General features: G+C 40.5%; 4 protein-coding genes across 5 annotated transcripts in view; 1 reads left to right on the top strand and 3 right to left on the bottom strand.

Moving 5' to 3' along the window:
• msto1 (misato mitochondrial distribution and morphology regulator 1) overlaps window positions 1-713 on the bottom strand; it is a 6,820-nt gene extending 6,107 nt beyond the window's left edge. The window contains exon 1 of one of the 2 annotated variants that reach the window (XM_019254253.2): window positions 476-713. In XM_019254253.2, coding sequence (XP_019109798.1) covers window positions 476-559 — 84 coding nt within the window. In that variant the 5' untranslated portion in view covers window positions 560-713. The remainder of the gene's footprint in view (window positions 1-475) is intronic. The other variant, XM_019254244.2, reaches the window with a different exon arrangement.
• A 1,560-nt stretch (window positions 714-2,273) lies between these two features.
• On the bottom strand, window positions 2,274-9,265 carry LOC104928051 (apolipoprotein Eb). The gene is made up of 6 exons (XM_010742261.3): window positions 9,206-9,265; window positions 9,072-9,119; window positions 8,830-8,983; window positions 8,173-8,683; window positions 3,610-3,731; window positions 2,274-2,680 (listed from the first exon to the last, which is right to left on the bottom strand). The coding sequence occupies exons 2-6, from the start codon at window positions 9,109-9,111 to the stop codon at window positions 2,404-2,406; spliced, it is 1,104 nt and encodes a 367-aa protein (XP_010740563.2). The 5' UTR covers window positions 9,112-9,119; window positions 9,206-9,265; the 3' UTR covers window positions 2,274-2,403.
• Window positions 9,266-11,791: 2,526 nt separating this feature from the next.
• LOC104928052 (apolipoprotein A-IV) lies at window positions 11,792-13,188 on the top strand. Its single transcript, XM_010742263.3, has 4 exons — window positions 11,792-12,050; window positions 12,160-12,207; window positions 12,299-12,449; window positions 12,529-13,188. Exons 2-4 carry the CDS (start codon window positions 12,174-12,176, stop codon window positions 13,106-13,108), a joined length of 765 nt encoding a protein of 254 aa, XP_010740565.2. The 5' UTR covers window positions 11,792-12,050; window positions 12,160-12,173; the 3' UTR covers window positions 13,109-13,188.
• Window positions 13,189-13,750: 562 nt separating this feature from the next.
• tomm40l (translocase of outer mitochondrial membrane 40 homolog, like) lies at window positions 13,751-18,543 on the bottom strand. The gene is made up of 10 exons (XM_010742264.3): window positions 18,416-18,543; window positions 16,673-16,905; window positions 16,515-16,582; window positions 16,327-16,419; window positions 16,136-16,237; window positions 15,726-15,831; window positions 15,490-15,612; window positions 15,320-15,396; window positions 15,131-15,233; window positions 13,751-14,464 (listed from the first exon to the last, which is right to left on the bottom strand). Exons 2-10 carry the CDS (start codon window positions 16,902-16,904, stop codon window positions 14,325-14,327), a joined length of 1,044 nt encoding a protein of 347 aa, XP_010740566.2. The 5' UTR covers window position 16,905; window positions 18,416-18,543; the 3' UTR covers window positions 13,751-14,324.
• Between the last annotated feature and the right edge of the window lie 1,505 nt (window positions 18,544-20,048).

The raw sequence follows: 20,048 nt of genomic DNA, 5'->3' as shown, positions 1-20,048 counted from the left end.
CAGGGAAGTTTGGTTAGTAACATGCATTAATGAGACATGTCCACAGATGGAGAGATATGGAGAGATATAGAGATATAGATATATATATAGAGAGAGAGAGAGAGAGAGAGAGAGAGAGAGAGAGAGAGAGAGAGACATATATACACATTTATATACAGATATACACACACACACACACACATACACATATTTATATATACATTAAGCAGCACTGTCTTAAAGGTGTGTGTCACATTTCTGCAGCTGACTTCATAATTAGCAGCGTTAGCATCATAAACTGTGACTCTAACGTTACACTTCATGTTTCTGTTCCTCCTGTGTGTCAGGTTAGTTACATCACATCCTTCCCGGTGCGTTAAAACGACCGTAAACCGCACAGTCACGCATCAGAGACACGGCGTGTCTCTCCAAACTTTGACAACACATGCAGCGGAGCTAACGCTGGGCTAGCCTCGGAGCTAACGCCCGTCCTCACCTGTAAGTTCCACCAGTGGGTCCCCACGAAGTTTGAATAATGTCCCAGCTGCAGCGTGACGACTTCTCTGACCGGGTTACTCATCTCTGAGCAAGAGTTCAACAGCCCAACAGGTGAAACGTGAAGGTATCTGCTGCGAGCATGATGGACATGTTTGGAAATGACAACACTGAACGGTTCCGATGCAAGGGGCGAGACTCGTGCAAGAAACAGCTCCTGTGATTGGCCGGAGGAAATGTATGAAGGGATGTGATTGGTTCACAGAGCGTCGATGGAAAAACAAGTGTGGTTTCATCGTGCCGTAGCTTCACGTGCAAGTCTAAAACATTAAAAAATAAAATTTAAATTAAACAAATGTAATAAATACAAACAGAAAAACAACGGCTAATAAAAAATAAAATAAAATAAAATCTGTCGCAGTTTATACATACTGTATTTGTTCTGACATTTTATTTTGAAAAGTACAGCGGAAACATCTCATCTTATCTTATCTTATCTTATCTTATATAATATATAAATAAATGTACCTATGGATATGTTTATTTTAAAAAACGCAGCCAAAATTAATGTAATTTAAATTTTAATTATTAATTTTAAATTACTTAACATTTAATTTATTTCATATATATATTATTCTGAATAATGTAACTGAATATTTTTTTAAAACAAAAACATAAAACATAGCTACATAAAACATAAAACATTAAAACATAGCTAAAACATAAAATAAATACAAAAGAAACAATAGTAGCTATGCTTACTTCTAAACTTTTATTTGATCTAATCTAATATAATATATCGAGAGGTAAAAACTATATTTATATATTGTATTTATATAAATCTTCCGCATTTTATGTCTGGATTTAGTCATCTATATTTTTGTATTTATATATTTTTTTATATATTTATATTTTAAAATATATTTTTATCTTTTTTAATATATTTATTTAAATATATATATTTCTATATTTGTAAATATATTTATATTTTTTTTCATATATTCATTTTTTTCAAACATATTTATATTTATTTAAAAAAAAATACATTTATATCTTTTAAAAATATATAAATAATAAATACAAAACTTCCGGTCTGCTGTGGCTCCTACCGTGAAGTTGGCTTCATTCAGCTTTAAGGGGAAAGTTGAGGACTTATTATACTTATTATTATAAAAGGTCACTTATTAAACTTGAAAGTGGAGTTTTAGTCTTCATTTAAAAAGTCTAGCACAGTGCAAAAAAAACAACAATAAATTGGTCAACAATATTAGCTCATATTCCCTCAACTGTGTTTTTTGTTTGTGTTACATGAAGCTCTTTCTCACATCTCACTAAAGTTACAGTTTGTAGACTCCTAATGTTAAATTTAATGTTTTTGTCGCTTATTATAGCATCTTAGATATTATTGAAAAGTCTGGAAAAGTACATGTAGATGCTTAAAATAAGTTACTGCATGCAAAAGAAATAAGACAAGATTACCTTCAAATGAGGGTAAGTAGCAGCACTTTACGTGCAAGAATATATTATTATTTAATCTTTAAAATTATTCTAATGACATGATTTAGTTTATTCAACACATGTTGGTTTTTCCCTTAAAGGAGCAGTGTGTAGGACTTAGTGGCATCTAGTGGCTGCTGATTGAAAAACTATGAACTACACGATGTCCAGTGTCTCCTTGTAGATCATCATGAAAATTACTGTTGATTATTAATCATCCATCTTTTGCCATAAAAGTCTCGTTCTGAGGTAACAAGACGAGTGTAAACGAAGAAATCTGAGCAAATTATTAATGACAACGATTTTCCACATGTGATCAGTTTGATTTTATTGAGTCTTCAGTGACAGAGACACATTTAGACTGTGGTGGATGCCTGTGATAAAGAATATTATGAATCCTTTAAGGTGGTGGTGATAGTCCAGACTGTTTGATTACAGAGTGTGAGAGCTGACCATGGAGACAAGAGGTTGAAACCAGGTCTTCACCTCCTCCATCTTCTCCTCCACAGCAGATCGCAGGTCTTCACCTGTGGCCTCAATCTGTGTCTTCACGTTCTCCATCTGAGTCTTCAGCAGATCGTTCAGGGTGCTGATCTTTGCCTGGGCGTTGTCACGCACCTGAGCGAAGTAAGGGTCCAGACGTGTCCTCACGTCCTCTATGTTGTCGGAGGTACGGGACCTAAGTTCCTCAAAGTATCCAGAAACATGTCTGAAAGAAAGAAAGAAAGAAAGAAAGAAAGAAAGAAAGAAAGAAAGAAAAAAAGAAAGAAAGAAAGAAAGAAAGAAACATTTTTACGGTAAAAAAAAACTGGCAGCAGAGCAGCAGAACTTTACCGTAATAAACACAGTATAACCTTTTCTAATATTACAGTAAAGGATGATAGTAGTAGTAACCCTAACATAAAATACTGCTTTATTCTGTATAAGTTCCCTAAAATGACATATAAATAAAGGTTTTTGAAATATACACAGACATGCAAAGGAAGTAAATAGACACCTTTAATTTGAATTTGAATGAAGGTGTCTATTTACTTCTTGCATGACTATGTACAGTAATATACAGTCATACTTCATGGCACTTCAGTCCAGGACTTCATCATTAATGATAGTTAAAGTGCTTTTTATTGTTTCACAACATTGAAATAAAGTAGATTTAATTTTACCGTTAAACAAGATTTAACAGGAATATTAAGAAATTAAGAAATATTAGAAAATAGGCATTGAAAAAAGTGAAAATTTGAATCATTAGATGTGGTAATGTGTGTGTCTTAGTCACCCCAAAAACATCACATATAAAAACATAAATAAATATAGAATATATGAAATATATTAATGTCTCATTAGAGACACCGAAACTGTCTTTTAAATCTGTGTGTATATATGGTAATGATTATTTGGCGATCAATCTAATTATATTGTCCACAAAATGTTACAAACTAGTGAATTATTATAATTATTAATAATTAAATGCAAACCCAGAGATATTAAGTTAACACTGATATGAAATTAATGATTAATCGATTAAAGAACTCCATAAAAGTTAGTAAAAAAAATCAGAGAAACCATCTGAGCCTCTTACTGGACAGCGTTTCCCATCAGCCTCCCGTGAACGCCTCTCAGCCTCGGTGCTTCACTCACCTCTTGATCTCCTGAGTGTCCTTGTTGAGGCGTTTCTTCAGCTTGTGGGTGTAGGCGGAGACCCTGGCCCTGACGTCATCAGCGTTCTGCTGCATCATGGTCCGCAGCTCCTCGTTGTACTTCTCCATCTGGTCGCGGCCCTTGTTCATGTGCTCCTGGAGTTTGGCACCCATCTTCTGCAGGTCTTTGGCCAGACGCTCCCCGGCCTCCTGAGTGTAAGGGGCCAGCTTGGTCTGCAGGTCTTCTTGGTACATGGTCAGCTCAGCAATGCTGTCCTGGATTAGGGTGCTGTTGGAGGGTGAGCGAGATGGACAAAACAGAGCACTTTCTTTGTAAAATATAAAAATAAAGCTTTGCAGAGTCTGAGCAGAGATGCAGATCTGTCTGCAGGAGCTGTGTTTATCCTGAGCTCTTCCATGTTGATGCAAAAATCTAATGATTTCAACCAAAAACAGCCAAGATTGAACCTATAAAAGTACAAATAACACGTCTGGAAAGTGGACTTGAGACCGGAGTGCAGTGCAGGCTTCGGTCAGCAGCTCTTTAAATGTCTCACCTCACCGACAAATGCTGATAAACCTCCTCAGAGTATGTGTTGTGTAAGCGAGCAGAGGTCTAACAGCATCGTGTTGATGCTTTTTCCACAGTCCAACACATTTGAGTCAGTGTGACAAGAACACAACGACCCAGATGAAGACCAGGTTGTTCTAGTTTCAGTGTTTACCAGCACTTAGCTACTTAAGTAAGAGTAACAATACCAAAAAATACTAGACTACAAGTAGATGTCCTGCATTAAAAAATGTTGTTTTTACGGTAAAAAAACTGTATACGGTAAAACTTTTTCCAAATATTACGGTAAATGGATGTTAGTACTGTTGATTTTACAGTTAAGGTTGGGGTTTTATTCCATATCCAACACTGTTTTGACATATAACTGAAAATACTGCATATAAGACGTATAAATAAAGGTTTTGCCATAAAATATGACAGTCTTTTACTGTACAATTAACAGTCTCTAATCTAAAATACTAAATTCTGTATAAACTCCCTTAAAATGCATGTATAAATAAGGATTTTTAAATATGTTTTACTGTATACAATAAAAACAATCATATTCCATGGCATCTTTTACAGTATTTTACTGTCATGGTTTGGCAGTTTTTCACCATAAAATCTACTTTTTTCTTCTTTTTTACAGTGTATGGGATGTATTTTATTCAATACATCAGCTAAACTTTTCTTTCATTGCAGTTTACTAAATACTACTAATACAATACTACTTGAATTTGGAGGAAAAGATGTAAATTTATGTTGACGTTAATTGTTGGAGGCTGCACACTGAGGAAGGAATCAGCTGATTGTTTAAAGATGCTGCATATGTTGAAGTCCAGTGATGCTCTGCTATGTCAGACTGAATTCATAATGTTTGTTTGAGCAGGTGCTTCATTTGAAACACTGATAGAAACTTATGTCAGAAACATGCTGACAGAGCGCGAGGACCGCACATAAATTGTATCAAGGTCATAAGTCCTAGTTCTTATTACTGATTTATGACTTTGATAACTGTTGCTTAATCCATGACCGTGAACTGTAAATGAACTCACTCCAGTTCTCTGCTGATCTGGTGGCTCTTGATGTCCTTCACCATGTCGTCAGCCTTCGAGCTCAGGTCTGTGAAATAATCCTGAAGCTTTTCGACCGTGTCTTCCCAGGACGTCCAGTCATCCCGAGGCACGCTCCTCGCATGGCAGCCTAGTTTGGACACAAACAAACATCACAAACTCTGGAAAGAGGGGGAAGAAGTCTGAACACCGGCTTCACTGTGTCAGGATAAGACTCTATCTGTATTGGAACTACTGCGACACTGCAGTGTCTTAAAGATAACTTGAGAGATCTTGCCTGGAAAAAGGTCTCAGATCTTTAGAGAGCATTAAAGACACTGTAAGACCGGACATCATGTGACTTTTGTTCAATGTATCTTCCTTTATATTATTGTTATTAGTGTGAGAGCTTTGGGGGCCCTAGAAGAGACTGTATTTTCAAAATAAAAGCCCTAAAAGGCAAACTTTCTTTCTTTCTTTCTTTCTTTCTTTCTTTCTTTCTTTCTTTCTTTCTTTCTTTCTTTCTTTCTTTCTTTCTTTCTTCCTTCTAAATGTCTTCAGAGCATACAATCCTACTGCTTTGTTTTTCCGTAATACATGGTGTGTAAGTATATGTTTGTTTTCTTTTTCCATACATCTGTTACAGCAAATAATAAAAATAACTTATTATTATTATATGTGATTATATAACTTATTATATTAAAATTATTAAATATATTCCAGCTATTTTACAACACTTTATTTAAGTTTCTCTTGTCAGAGTTTGTACATGTCCCTGAGAAGAACGTTTGAACTCACCTGCGAGGACAGCCAGCACACAGATTACTGCAAAGACCTTCATGGTGAACAGAAGTGAGGACACCTGCAATGTCACATGATAATAAATAAACAAGTTAAAACACTGACACGCAGCTTTCAGTCAGTTTAGTAGATTATGACGAGAGTTTATGCATCTAATTTAAATAACACATTACAAACAAATCTCAGCAGAGACAAACCAGCTGCTACACATTTATAGAAACACTCTGTGACTTACCTCAGTGATCCCGGTTTGTGATGTCTGTGAGACCGACTCAGGTCCTCACTCAGTATTTATACAGCTTAGAGGACATTCAATAAATGTAAGGAGGATTGCTGACTTGCGTCCGAAGTTCCCAACATGAACTGCGTTGTTGTCATCTTTTATTGCCCTGTGCGTTATTTTGGCTCCACGTCGCTCGCTGAATGTACCCATGAAAATAAATATCTGATCAGAGTTTGCATGAGATTAAAGCTCATGAATCACACGTGCTGTCGTCTTCTCACTCAGGTGCAGAGTAAAAAAGTGACTGCACCGTCAGATAATCAGTAAAAAACTGGATTTCACTGTTCTCGTCTCGGCCACAGAGCAAAAGACAGCACAAGGTCAAAGGTCATTCTGGTATCATTGTCCAGCTCACCTGGTCCATAGTCTACTTTATACGACTTTTATAAGATGGGAAACTTTCCAATAAACTACATTTCAAACAGATTGAATAACTTTATAGTGTTGTTTTTGGCCTGTACTGCTGATAAAAATAAACTTATTATCAGAAGTATGTGGACAAACAAAGTCAAAGACAAATGTTTTTTTGTCTGTTTTTGAGTAAGACAATAAATAAATAATTAACTGAGGAAGTTGTGAGATAACAAAACAGAAAAAAAAAACACTATTCTTTTCTTCTGGTGAATTAATTATAATTTGACCTCATCAGGCCTTTAAATAAAACCAAAAAAAACTAGATAGTGCTTTATTTTGAAAAGTCACAAGCATTGAGTTTAGGCAACATCAGGTTGCTGCTTTGTTATTTCATGTTATTTGAAATAAAAAATGTAAGATTTTATATTTCATGCATGCGCCGGTTGTTTCAAGGTGTGTTTGGTAAGAAGAGGTCATGGTCCTTGGTGCTTTGGGAGAGTGGAGGTTTAAGTGTTACACTAAATCCATCCCCCCTTGTGTCCTAGTCGCACTCTACCGTAAGTGTCTCACTTTTTTGTAAGTCACTTTGGATAAAACCATCTTGACTACATGTAAATGCCCTGGTAGCTCACCCGTTGAACCAAGGCTAAGTCTTTGCTGGAGCAGCCTGGTTTCAAATCCAACCCACAGCCCTTTGCTGCATGTCATAACCCCTCTCTATCTACGAATTGTTGAAGACCACCAAAACATGTTGGAGTTTTTACCTCTTCTGTCTTTTTCCTGCTCCATGCACCTTGGAAGTGGATGAAATAGTGCCTAAAGTCTCTACTCTGCTTAAACAAGTAACACAGTCTATCATCCTTATGCATGTGGTGGGCATCAACGTGCACATTAGCCACTGTTGAGGTCAGTTTTTATCAGGTTTTATCTGTCACAGCGGCGTCCAAGAGTGCAGATTTGTGATGTTGGGGGACACCCAAAAGCAGCATTGACAAGATAGTAGTGAACACCAAGACGTAGCTTCACAATAACAGCAGTAGAGCAGTCAACAAACTGGCCACACCAGACCAGATCTCTGAGGGAAGTGTGTGTTTTTACTGCTTATGAATTCAACATTTTGTAATTTCTTCTTTCTAAAGTTACAAATTCTGGTGAGATCATCTTTGACTCGTAAATGTTGGACAGCAACAGTTACATTAGTGGATTTTTTAGCGCTTTTGTGAATTGATAGGGAGGTTTGTGCATTTTCCACTGCAAACACAAAGACCAACATAAGATACATTGAACCTATTTATTGTTGTTTTACAGATGAAAGCTTATAGTTGTAACATGTTAACATAACAGAGGAAATACTGACATTGTTCAGAAGTTTCTTTCATCAACATAAAAACACAGAAATGAGGTATTGCACTTTTTTATCTGTCTCATGAAGAGGTAACAATATTAATAGTCTTTTTACTGGGTCATCTTAGTGAAGGACTTCCACAGAGCCATGAGCTGCCTCTTCAGGTTCCTGGCGTCGGCGTTCAGCTTCTCCCTCAGCTCCTCTCCGTATGGAGCCAGGCTCTGCTGGATCTCCTGGGTTTTCTGGGTCAGCTGGGTCTCGAAGCTCTGAGCCAGAGGGGTCATGCTCCTCTGAAACTCCTCCAGGCTCTGCTCCATCTTCTCCTTTATCTCCTCGGCGTAGGGAACCATCTGGGTCTGCAGCCTGGACACACTCTTATCCAGCTGCCCCTTCAGCTCCTGGCTCTTCTGCAGCAGGACGGTCTTCAGGGCCTCGGGGTCCATGGTGTTAGCATAAGGGGTAGCGTCCTTCTTCAGCTGCTCCACCTGCTTCTGCAGGTCAGCTACCACCTCCTCGGCGTAGGGCTGCAGCTGGGTTCCCATTGCGGTCAGATCTTTCTCCAGACGGGTCTTCAGCTGCTCGGCCTCCTGGGTGAACTTCACCATAAGGTCTTTGGTCAGAGGAGCCACCTGAGTGCGCAGAGCGTCGGTGAGCTTGTTGACGGCGTCGGTGCTCTCAGAGATGAGGGTGCTGCAGAGACACGAACAGAAACACCAGATTCATCAGTGGAAATGTTCTCTATGAGCACGCAATTTTGAGTTCTTGAGTGTTTCTAATGGAGAACAACAACAAGATTTTAAGTTTTCAGTGGCTTTGATTCATTTTAACACTCTTACTTCACTTCCTTTCCCAGCTGAGACTGTCTGATCTGCTTCAGGGAGTCCTCAGCGGTCGTGGTTGCCTTGGAAACGTAGTCCCAGAAAGCATCTTTCACCATGTCGAGCTGCTGCTTGGGTCGGTTTTGCCGCACAACGTTGGCATCGCAACCAGCTGAAAGAGACAGACATAAAAACACGTTGAACACTGAATACTTCCTGTTCCAACTTTAATTTCCACCAAAGTTATGAAACTTTCTTACCTGTGAAAACAGCGAGGACGAGCACTACGAGGACCTTCATGACTGCAGCTGGAAAAGAAAGACCAAATTTAACTCTCTGTCCTTATTTTCTTTACATGTATTCTACATACAGATATATTTTCCTGGTGTGTTACCTGTGTGGATGAGCTTGTCCAGTCAGTGAGCTGTTGATTGCAGAGTGTGTTGTGCTCAGTATATATAGGCAGCTGGGTCGCACAGAGGAAACACAGGGGTAAAAGTCCAAACGCTGATTGTCGTGCTGTCACTGCTGCTGCCACATCACAACAGTACTAACAGTGGACGACATCATCACCGCCTGATGAAACCTCATGTACATTACACATTATGTCATTACACATCAGATCAAGATTTTAGCTCAGACATGATTCATTTGTTATTTAGTGACACTTTCCATGAGAAACCTAATTGTATATGATATGATTTAGTTTAGTTTAGTTTAGTTTACTTTACTTTACTTTACTTTACTTTACTTTGGTTTGGTTCGGTTTGGTTCAGTTAGGTTCGGTTTAGTTTAGTTTAATTTGGTTTGGTTTAGTTTAGTTTAGTTTAGTTTGGTTTAGTTTAGTTTAGTTTAGTTAATTTGAGTCGAGTCGAGTCAAGTTTACAGCTGAGGCTGATGGTCATTAGTTCTGCAGATATTTGGTCATAAACTGAAGTAATTGGACAAATTTCTTTTTCTGTTTTTTTTTTTTTTTTGGATATTTTTGAGAGATGGGGAATGACATGCGTGAAAGGGGTCAGATTTGTACGACGGAGCCTTTGTACATGGGGCGGATTCTCTACCGACTGACCTAAAGGACGCCCCATAACTGGACAAATTAAAAAAATCAGAGGATCACCAAAGTCAGTGACATTTATCCTCTGGGGACCATGAATCTCTGTATTCAATATCAAAGGAATTTATTTAAACTGAAAACTTAAACTTTATTGATTTATATAGCACATTTTATTCAAACTTGAAAGTTCTTCAATAGAATAGAATATAATTTGCATAGAAACCAACAAAAGACGAAAAACCGTAACAATAAAAGTAAATAAATGAAGTAAGTTAATGAATAAAAAGGTTTTTCAAATGTCTACAGTCCCTCAGATCCACTATATATTCTATATATTTAACTAAACAGGCTGATTATAAGACTGTTCACATTAAAGAAACTGTGCTTTGAAAGGTTCCTCAGACGCTAAAAACATCTGTATAAAACCAAAAACATTAACTGTAGTGTTTAATCAGGAGACATGAATTTTGGTCACTCGTGTAAATTCACATAAACACCTTGATGAATCGAAGACCCTCATGATAAGATAACGAGATTTACTTACTATGTTACTATTTCACTCTGTTGTGACATGCACAAGTACAAACACTGCATTGTTTCTGTTGATTACGAGGTAAACATACTTATTGATCCACCTCCTGATGTCCTCAGCTCGTGTTGTCAGATGTTTTATAGTTCACTGAAATGTGAGCAGGACTTTGACCTGATGATTATCTTTACCGAGGAATGTTATGTTTCCTTATGCAGCGATTCTGTCCCGACCAACTGATAAGACGGAGGACATCAAGTCTTCATCGACTCTAGGAGAAACTACTTATCCTGCTGTTTTCATATGACACATACAAAGACCGAAACTAATTATAAGGAGACGTGGACAAGCAAATCAATACTGTTTTCATGGGGATAATTTAAATAAAAGGGGTCTTCAGCTTGCTCACAAAACTCAGTGCCCTGTCTACTTCAGGCCTCTGAAGTATGATTTCTGTTGTTTTTTTTTGGACATTTATTTCAGTTTTCTCTGGGAAGATTGTAGCCGTGGTGCTCTGATCTGAGGTTCTCGCTGCTGACACCTTTTGGCACGCACAGATTTTCTAAGTTGTGTGGGTGGAAATGAGAATCGGCCACCGCCGTAGATTGTTTAAAACATGGATGTCATATCCAGCAGGTTTGTGAAGAGTCGTTGTGAAGCTCAGGCTGGTTGCTCAGAAGATCCACCTGTAATTTTGTTGTTTACTTCTGCTGAATTTGGGCATTTCAACATGGGGGCTTATGGAGATTGAGTTGTTTGGTTGCCAGCTTCAAGTGAATGTTTGAGGAACTGCAGTTTTTGGCATTGGCTTCATTCATCAAAGCCACTTGGGCACCATGTTAAACATCAACCCAATAACCTTTAAAGATATATTAACAAACTAACTCATCTTGTGCTACAGAGCCACAGTGGAGCTAATCTGTTGAGTCATGACACAATTTTGCTGATTCATGTATGGTTTTATTTAGAGCTGCGCTGATCAATATTTTTTATATTAACAAAAGATTAAAAGAACCCACAGAGGATTATCATCCGACTCTGTGGTTCCTTTTTAGCATCTTACGGCTCGTTGTTTTGGTTTTACAACCTTTGGTTTTATTGTTTTGGTTCAGTCTCAGCACTCTCGTCGATTTCATTTAAGCTCTAAAAACACTTCAAAGCGACAGACTGGTAAAGTTAGTAACTAGCTGGTGAACATAGTGGAGCATTTAGCTGCGAAGGAGGCTGGTATTCCCCTCTGGGGTTGGTGGAGACCAAAAACAGAGCTAAAATGAATGAGGGAATATTGGACTCTGCTGCCAAAATGCCACAAAAACCAATAAATGCAGGTAATGCAACACTTTGTCTGCACATACTAATTTCAAATGAAAGTATTTCAACTCTTTTTTGCTCTGTTCTGTGCACCTGTTGTACGTGACGCTGCTTTACAAGTACTTAACCCCTTCAGGTGCCACAGAACATGTATCACAGCACGAAACAGGGCGATGGCTATTAAATCATGACGTGGAGTGACAGCGGTGACAGCAATCTGTCCAGCGGGGCAACCAGAAGAGGACTTTACCCTTAAATATGGCTATAAAAAGTATGAACGCCCGCCTGCAGAACACAAGTCATCTGACTCTGGGTGAAGAAGAGAGGAGCTGCCTCTGCAAGGTAACACTTTTTATCACTATTTAAACATTTGAATTCATTCATGACTACATTAATTGTTCATTCTCACCCACATTTTGTTTAATTGTACTTTATTTTCTTTGTCCAACAGACTCAAATTCAATCATGAAGGTACTTGTGGTTCTCGCACTTTTCTCTGGTGAGTGAATTTGAAATGCCGGATCCATCTGAGCTGCGATGATGTTTGAATGTTTGGCTTCTCTGTGCTAAATCTGCTGTTTCATCCACAGTCTGCAATGCCAACATCCTGTGGCAGGAGCCCCCCAAGACCAGTCTGGATATGGTGAAAGATGCTTTCTGGGACTACGTTGCTAAAGCGACGCAGACTGCCGAGGACTCTCTGAACCAGATCAAGCAGTCTGAGCTGGGACAGGAAGTGAAGTAAGAGTCACTGAGATAGGATGACAGTATAAATATACTCCATGTTTCTATGTAATGACTGTTTTATTTCTGTTTTCAGTACCAAGATCTCTCAGAGCGCTGACCTTGTCAATCAGTACGTCGTGGCTGTGCGCTCTCAGGTGGCTCCTTTGAGCCAGGACTTCATGACCCGCTTCACCCAGGAGGCCGAGCAGCTGAAAGCCCGTCTGGAGAAGGACGTGACCGCAGTGGGAACCCAGCTGGAGCCCTACGCCCAGGAAATGGTGGCACACATCCAGACTCAGGTGGAGCAGCTGAAGACGGAGGCAGGGCCCTACGCCGACGCCATGGATCCCGAAGCCCTGAAGGCCGTCCTGCAGCAGAAGAGCCAGGAGCTGAAGGCGCAGGTGGATGCAAAACTGAACGAGCTGCAGGCCCAGATGGTTCCCTACACCCAGGAGATGAAGGAGAAGATGGAGCAGAGCCTGGATGACTTCCAGATGAAGCTGATCCCCCTGGCTCAGAGCTTCGAGACCCAGCTGACCCAGAAAACCCAGGAGATCCAGCAGAGCCTGACTCCAATTGGAGAGGAGCTGAAGACCAAGCTGGACGCCAGCACCCAGGACCTGCAGGCTCAGCTGACGGCTCTGTGGGAGTCTTTCACCAAGAAGACCCAGTAAAAAGACGCACAGCCTCAAAGCCTCCACACGCCAAATATTTATTTACACAATGTAACTTTTAGTAAATAAAAATTTGGATGAACCAACACGTGTCTTTGCATTAAAGGTGCAGTGTGTAAGATTTAAGGGGCTCTATGTCCAGAATATGGTAGAAATTAAATATATTATAGTAATAATATATGTACGTTTTTACTAGTGTACAATCACCTGAAAATAAGAATCATTTTTATAGGAAGGAAAGGGTGAAACAAGGGGGTTGCAATTAGTACAGCACTGCCAAATACACACTGATCCTTTAAGCTTTCCCCTCTACATAATTTGTGCTTAAACTCTACGCGACACACAAACTTCAGGATATTTAACTATACAAGTAAAGTGCACTTTCACAAAAACCACATCCTTAAATTGATGTTTAAACATCTATCGTCACCACTAATTCAAACCTTTTCAGTCGGCCAGGTTTGTTTACCTGAATCTTATTTCTACTAGATTATATGTAGTGGGAGGAGGACACAAACTTTTCAGTCAGGATTGTGGGAAAGATAAATGGGATCTAGATGTTAGTGGGAAAGTTTCTTAGTCGATCTCTCTCCAGCAGAGACGAGTTCGACTGAATGAATGAAGACGACGGTAGACGTGCAGTTTTTGTAAGAAATGTTATTTATCAGTTTCCAAGAGGTATATATACACAGGTCATATATACTGTTCCATGTTTGTAACATAAAAAAAAGGCAACAAAACAAGTGATGGATTGTGATCGTGACATGCAGTACAGTACACTCATTCTGGATAAACTCGCCTGTAACCGTTAATTCACGACTTCCTTGACAGATTTTACGGTAAAAAAACAAAAACAGGAATAAAATTCAAAACTGGAGCGACAGGCACTGAACGCAGTGACAAAAACAAAGAGCTCTCTTAACGCGTTACGTCTTTCTACAGTTTCTTTTGGTTTGTCAACAACTTCCTGACCAATTACATTATTTGTTACAGCTCTGATCAATCAGGTGATTCGTCTTTTACGATTAAATGCATTAGATTTACACTGTTACCTCCTATTTAACCACATTTGATGATCTGGGGTAGCGTTCACATGACAATGGCCGAATCGGACGACAGATTGAGATCGATGGGACACACGGTAGTGTACATGGCATAGTCTGTTCTTCCATAGCGAGTCTGTCTGTTCTGCGGGTTCGATAACCCGCCGCTCGGTCTAACCGATGGTGACGCCGAAGCCGCACTGGAACTTGTTCTTGCGATGGTTGAGGAAGGTGCAGAGGACGAGAGAGAGCGGCAGCGGGAGCAGCTTCTTTTCTAACGTTGCACCGACTACCCAGTTACTGTCTAGTGAACCTGGAGGAGGAGACAGGAGGTGGTGTTAATATAAAATAAAAAAAGGACATGATGAAAACATAAAATATCTGCAGACATTTATCCCTGTGTTCGGTCCTGTTTTAAAACGCATCTTTAAAAAGTTATTCGAGGTCTAAACATTAATTTCTGTGGTAATATGATTGTCTGTCTTGGAAAACCGTCACTTTCTTAATGAGGAGTTCTTGATTTTATTAATTTTGTGACAATCCTGCATCGATGTAAGAACACAAGATGTCAAACTGAACCAATCAACTGTACAATTAAAACAAGTAGAGATGCAATGATTAGTTGACTAGCAAATTAATAATTTCAAGTCATTTATTAAGTTAAGATTTCCAAATTCTCCAATTTCAGCTTCTCAAACGTGAATATTTTCAGTTTTTTTTCAGTCCTCTGTGACAGTAAATTGAATATCTTTGGGTTGAGGACGTCAAACTGGGCTCTGGGAAACGTTTTCTGTAATTTTAAATGGACCAAAAACAAGAAAATACTCAACAGATCCAACATCAGTTAAGAAATAATTAGTAGCAGCCGTATTAAGGAGTGACTTCAATGTTCCTCTGTAATCTACAACTAACATATCTGGCTATTAAGACAGGAAAGACTTTGTGCAGCTCTCTGTGTTTGAGTTTATCCGCGTCGTACCTTTAAACAGTAAATTGGCTTTAGGCACGTCTAGCTGGTAACCGAACGACACGCTGGTGTCCTGCATGCGGGTGCTCGCCTCAAACTCCACGCCGAGCTGCAGCTGTTGAAGAGCAGCAGACGGTTAGATGATGAAGATGATGATGATGAATGCAGATATATGGAAATATTCTCTTTGACTTGAGTTACCTGCTCGTTGGCTTTGTGATAGTATGAAGCATGAGCGCCCGCTGAGCCGAGTGTCAATGTGGCGATGTAGTTACTGCCTGTACAGAGGGAGGTCAGGTCAACGCTGGTTCAATCAAAACGTTATGGACTCACGGATGGAGACGACATGTTTACTGTAACCTGCATCTCACCTGTGTACCTGCCGACTAAAGACATCACCGTGCCTTCCTCTCCTGGCCTGCGGTGGTAAACCAGCTCGCCTCCCAGAGCCAGAGCCGGCGTTATGGACTGGAGGTAGTGCGTTACGACAATACCTGACAGGTGGATGACAAGAGGTGTTCGGGTTCAGGGCAAAACAATCCTAAAACATTTAATAATGATGACAAAATAGCGACAACGTGTGCAGCATCACTGCCCGACGTCCTACCGGAGCCCACGAGGACGTCTGGGTTTCCGAGTGTAACCGTTGCGGTAAAATCTTCTCCCCTGATCTCAGCGTCGCCTTGCCAGTTCACAAACTTGTTCTGTTGTGTCTGAGGATAAGACAGACGGATTCGGACAAAGTTACAAAACATTACAGACAACTGATACTGGATCTTTTAGGATTTTTGGTCAAGATCTGTTTGATTTTGGTTACTTAGGGTAAAAAATTGTAATTGTAACTAAGACACATAAAAAAGTGAGACATTTTACATTTTGGTGGACAAACTTCACAATGAGGCAACTAAAATAGGTAAATCAGTGAAGATAGACGGAGATATATCTGTGATATGGTAATATTACCTCAGGTAATCAGGAAAATTAACTCGGCTCGGAGAGAAAATGTTGGACTTTTACCTGGAAGGCCAGTTTGGATCGTATTGTGCTGGAGATCTGGTGGATGATCTGGGCGTTAAGGCTGCCGCTGTTGTCCATGTCTCCAACCATGACTGGAAAAAACTAAACACAAAGAGTGGCACATTTATAAATCACAGTCACACATGTGTCAAGAAAGTATAGATGTTTTTACAGAGTTCACTGCGGCGTACCTCTGCTGGACCCATCTGCTTCGTTCCAACGTACGTAGCCCCAAACCTGTAGGTGGAATCTCCCATGGTGCTCAGCAGCACAGTGTGATTCACCTTGAAGAGAAAAAAGGACGCGTTTTTAGAAAATCTGGAGCTCTTGAGGTGTTGTCAGGCTTTATTTTGTCCATCAGAGAAGAAACTAAACATACCTGGAAATGGTTGCTAAGGCCCTTGTTGACAACTAGCCTGACTCCTTCCATCTGCATCGGGAAAACCTCTGAGAACAAAAACACACACATGCAAATAAGACACGGTAGTACAAGTAGAGCTTCCACTTCTTCAGGAGTGAGACGGTGTTTCCATTCACCTTTGCACTTGCGGTGACACTCGTCAAAAGCACCCGGGTTAGGCAGCGGGTTTTCTGCCGCCTCCTGCTGCTGTCCCGAGGCCGCCTCACTCGGGGGTATAACCGAAGAAACTGGAGGCATCCCAAAGCCTGGCGGCACCGTCAACCCCGGGACGGCAGCGGCGGCGGCGGCACCACCACCGGAGGCTGGTGGTGGAGGGTTGGGGGAGCTGGCAGCCAAAACACTGCCCATTCTGGTGGAGAGAAGTGAAGAGAGAGGGCGAATGACTCAGCGGGTTAAAACCAAGACAGACTATAGCCGTTAAGATTTAACAAAGAAGCAGAGGTCAAGATATCCGGCTTATCCTCAGTGCGCAGCCACAAATATTCTGGATTCTAACTCGTGAAAGAGGACAGCTAAAGACAAATCAAATCAGATTTTAATGTGTATAGCCCAAAAAGTCACAAAGTACATTTGGCCTCTGAGGCTTTACAATCTGTACAGGGAGTGACACCCTCTGTCCTTAGACCCTCGGTTCGAGTGAGGAAAAAAAAAGGTGGAAGAAACCTCAGGAGGAGCCACAGAGGAGGGATCCCTCTCCCAGGACGGACAAATGAAAAGGAAAGGACCACAGGCTGGAGTCAGAACCAGGTAGATCCACAGTCCGGAGTGATCCATCTTAGCCTGGTTAACATCCAACATGTCTTTCAGTCTCTGTCTCTTAATTTGCAGACCTTCGATTCAACAACGCCGCATTCACACCTCTGAGGATGGACGTACGGTTCGGTAGAATAAGCTGACAGTGCAACACACCGTTCTCAGGTTCATAGACTAGATTCAGATCGTCACGGCACAAATTAAAGTACTCAGACTCAGACATCTAACCTAAAGTAAAGTGCATAAAGAGTATGAAGAGAGAGAGATTCACAGCTTGTGCAGGGGCCGTAAGTGCAGGTATAAACCGAACTATAGTGCAGCTTAATTAAGCAAGAAGAGTATTAACAGAATAAAACAACTAGATATGAATACACACTCCAGGTCAGGTGTGAATGACTACAGTCCTTGCTGCAGTGGCCCAGGGTTCGAATCCGACCTGTGGCTCAGTCGGGTCGGTGGTTTGACCCCCCGGCTCCGCCAGTCTGCATGAGGAAGTGTCCTTGGGCGAGACACTGAACCACAACTAGCTCCCTGTAAGTGTCAGCTAAAAGACTAAATGACATGTACAATATACATAAACAGTGGCATAGAGTATTACATGTATACAACATTATAGCCACTAATTTGTGGCTTAATTACCTTTGGCACTTTACTTTTAGACACCAAGTCAGATATTTCTGAACTTTTAGAGATATTTTAACTTTGCTACCCTGGTGACGTCATCAGGGTTACCTGTCTTCATACACCTGGGTCACAGGTGTGACTCCACATCATGTAATCTGACCCTCATTGGTACAACAGCAGGTAACAGAGCCCTGGTCACATTAAAAACACTGATATAATGAGTAATAACGCGTTAATTAGAGTTAATTAGAGTCTTCATGTTTTGAATGAGACCGAGCCTGCATGGTCGAGTTAGCTCGGCTAGCTCTCTTTAGCGCCGGTTAGCTCGTAAACCAGCGTGACAGCCTTAAAACAAACACTCGCTGCTCCTGCAGGACAATGTATTACACTTTCTCAGATGGCAACCGCCGAAAAAACAGCCAACACTGTGACATATTCCCGTTAAAACCTCTTAAAACTTGAAGCTAACGGCGGATACTCACGTTGTGATATCCAGAGGACGATGCAGCCGGAAGTTAAATCCGGTGGCGATCCAAATAAGGAGACACGAGTGACGCAAAGGCCCGCCTAATTTCTTGAAGACGCGCTACGATTGGACGATGAGCCGTAGCGCTCACACACGATTGGCAGACACGCGCTGTCACTCATTTATCGACCGTTGACCGGCTTAAAGGGCGTGGTTTCTGTTGATGACATCACGCCCTTACTCGGACGCTATTGGCTAAAGGGAATGCGGTCACTCGAAGAGGGGGCGGGGCGTTGTGTTTTGAGGTCGCTGATTGGCGGAGAGGTGCAGACAAGTTAAATAAAATGTCAGGGATTGTTCTGAAGGTCAAACTGCAGCCGGAGGGTCTGCGGACAAAGTCACAACATGGTGCACAGAGTGCAGTCACTCTTTGTTTGTGCAACAGAAGCAGCGTCCAGGTGTGCTCTATATAAAAACACACCTGTGGTATAAAGTTACACAATACCAAAATGAGTAACCACGATACTACACCAGATAAAGTATCACGGTTCTGGGTATTATCTCGATACTGCGGCCTTTTTTTAAAAAGTATTATTATTTTTATGAACTGCAATGTATTTGTACAAGTTATAAACACTAATTAGTTACTTATAATGTTGTCTGGTGCATGATAAACACAATACTGACTGAAACAAGTTTGAAACAACGAGTTTGTTTTTTTCTGTTGAAAGTTAGAAAAATTTCGAACTCATGAATGGATAGAGTAGTTTAGGTAGGACGTTCATTCGTATGCTCTCGAGCATCTGTCCAACTCCTCACTAATATTATGTAATTCACATCATATAAATGCTCTAATAATGGGGGAATCGTCCCTTCGCTTTGGCAAGGTTATGGGTGGATGTCTGGGCCATTAATGGCCCAAATTAGGAAAAGCCAAAATCAAACCAAAAGGGAGCCAAAATTCACCCAAAACAAATTGTGGACTTCCAAAATATAGCCATAAATGTCCCAGAAGAGCCCCAAATCAGCTGTTCCCGCTCACGCCCAATCTTCTGGCAATGCCATAAACATGCCTTAACTCAGCCATATATTGCTGGGCGCCTCCTTATCTATTATGGATAACCCTAATCATACCACAGTTGAGCCAAAAGGCTTTCTTAATGCCAAAAGAAAGCCAAAAATATGCCATAATACAGCCAAAATATTTGCCATCTGGGTTGATGCCAAGATATTTTATGCCATCTTTGGGCCAATCTGGGCCTTGACTGTTGGAGAAAATGTATTACTGAGGCTCAAACAGGTGTAACACCTGTAACAGCACCTACCTGTCAATCAAAGCGTCCACGCTGTTCAGTGATGCATATACCATTCGTACAGCAGGATGTGTGATTTGGTTACAGATCAAAATAATGGAAACAGATGTATTAACCAGAGCTTGCTCTAATTTGTCAAGGTTTAAAAGAAGTGCTGTACTCTCCTGGCCTTGATTCTTCATTTACAGATGTTACAGGTGTCTCATATGAACGGGCTGCGCTGATTAAATCTGATTTTAATACATTAGTTCAGTGTTCATGCCGGTGTTGTTGTGGGTTTTCAGTAGTTAATATGCTACAACAGTCAAAAACATCCTGTCTCTGTTCAGGTAATTA

Source organism: Larimichthys crocea, chromosome XIII (assembly GCF_000972845.2).
Source record: "Larimichthys crocea isolate SSNF chromosome XIII, L_crocea_2.0, whole genome shotgun sequence".
In the NCBI taxonomy this organism is placed as follows: domain Eukaryota; kingdom Metazoa; phylum Chordata; class Actinopteri; family Sciaenidae; genus Larimichthys; species Larimichthys crocea.
The sequence above is the reverse complement of the archived record's forward strand: the minus strand, read 5'-3'. Positions and strand labels throughout refer to the sequence as shown.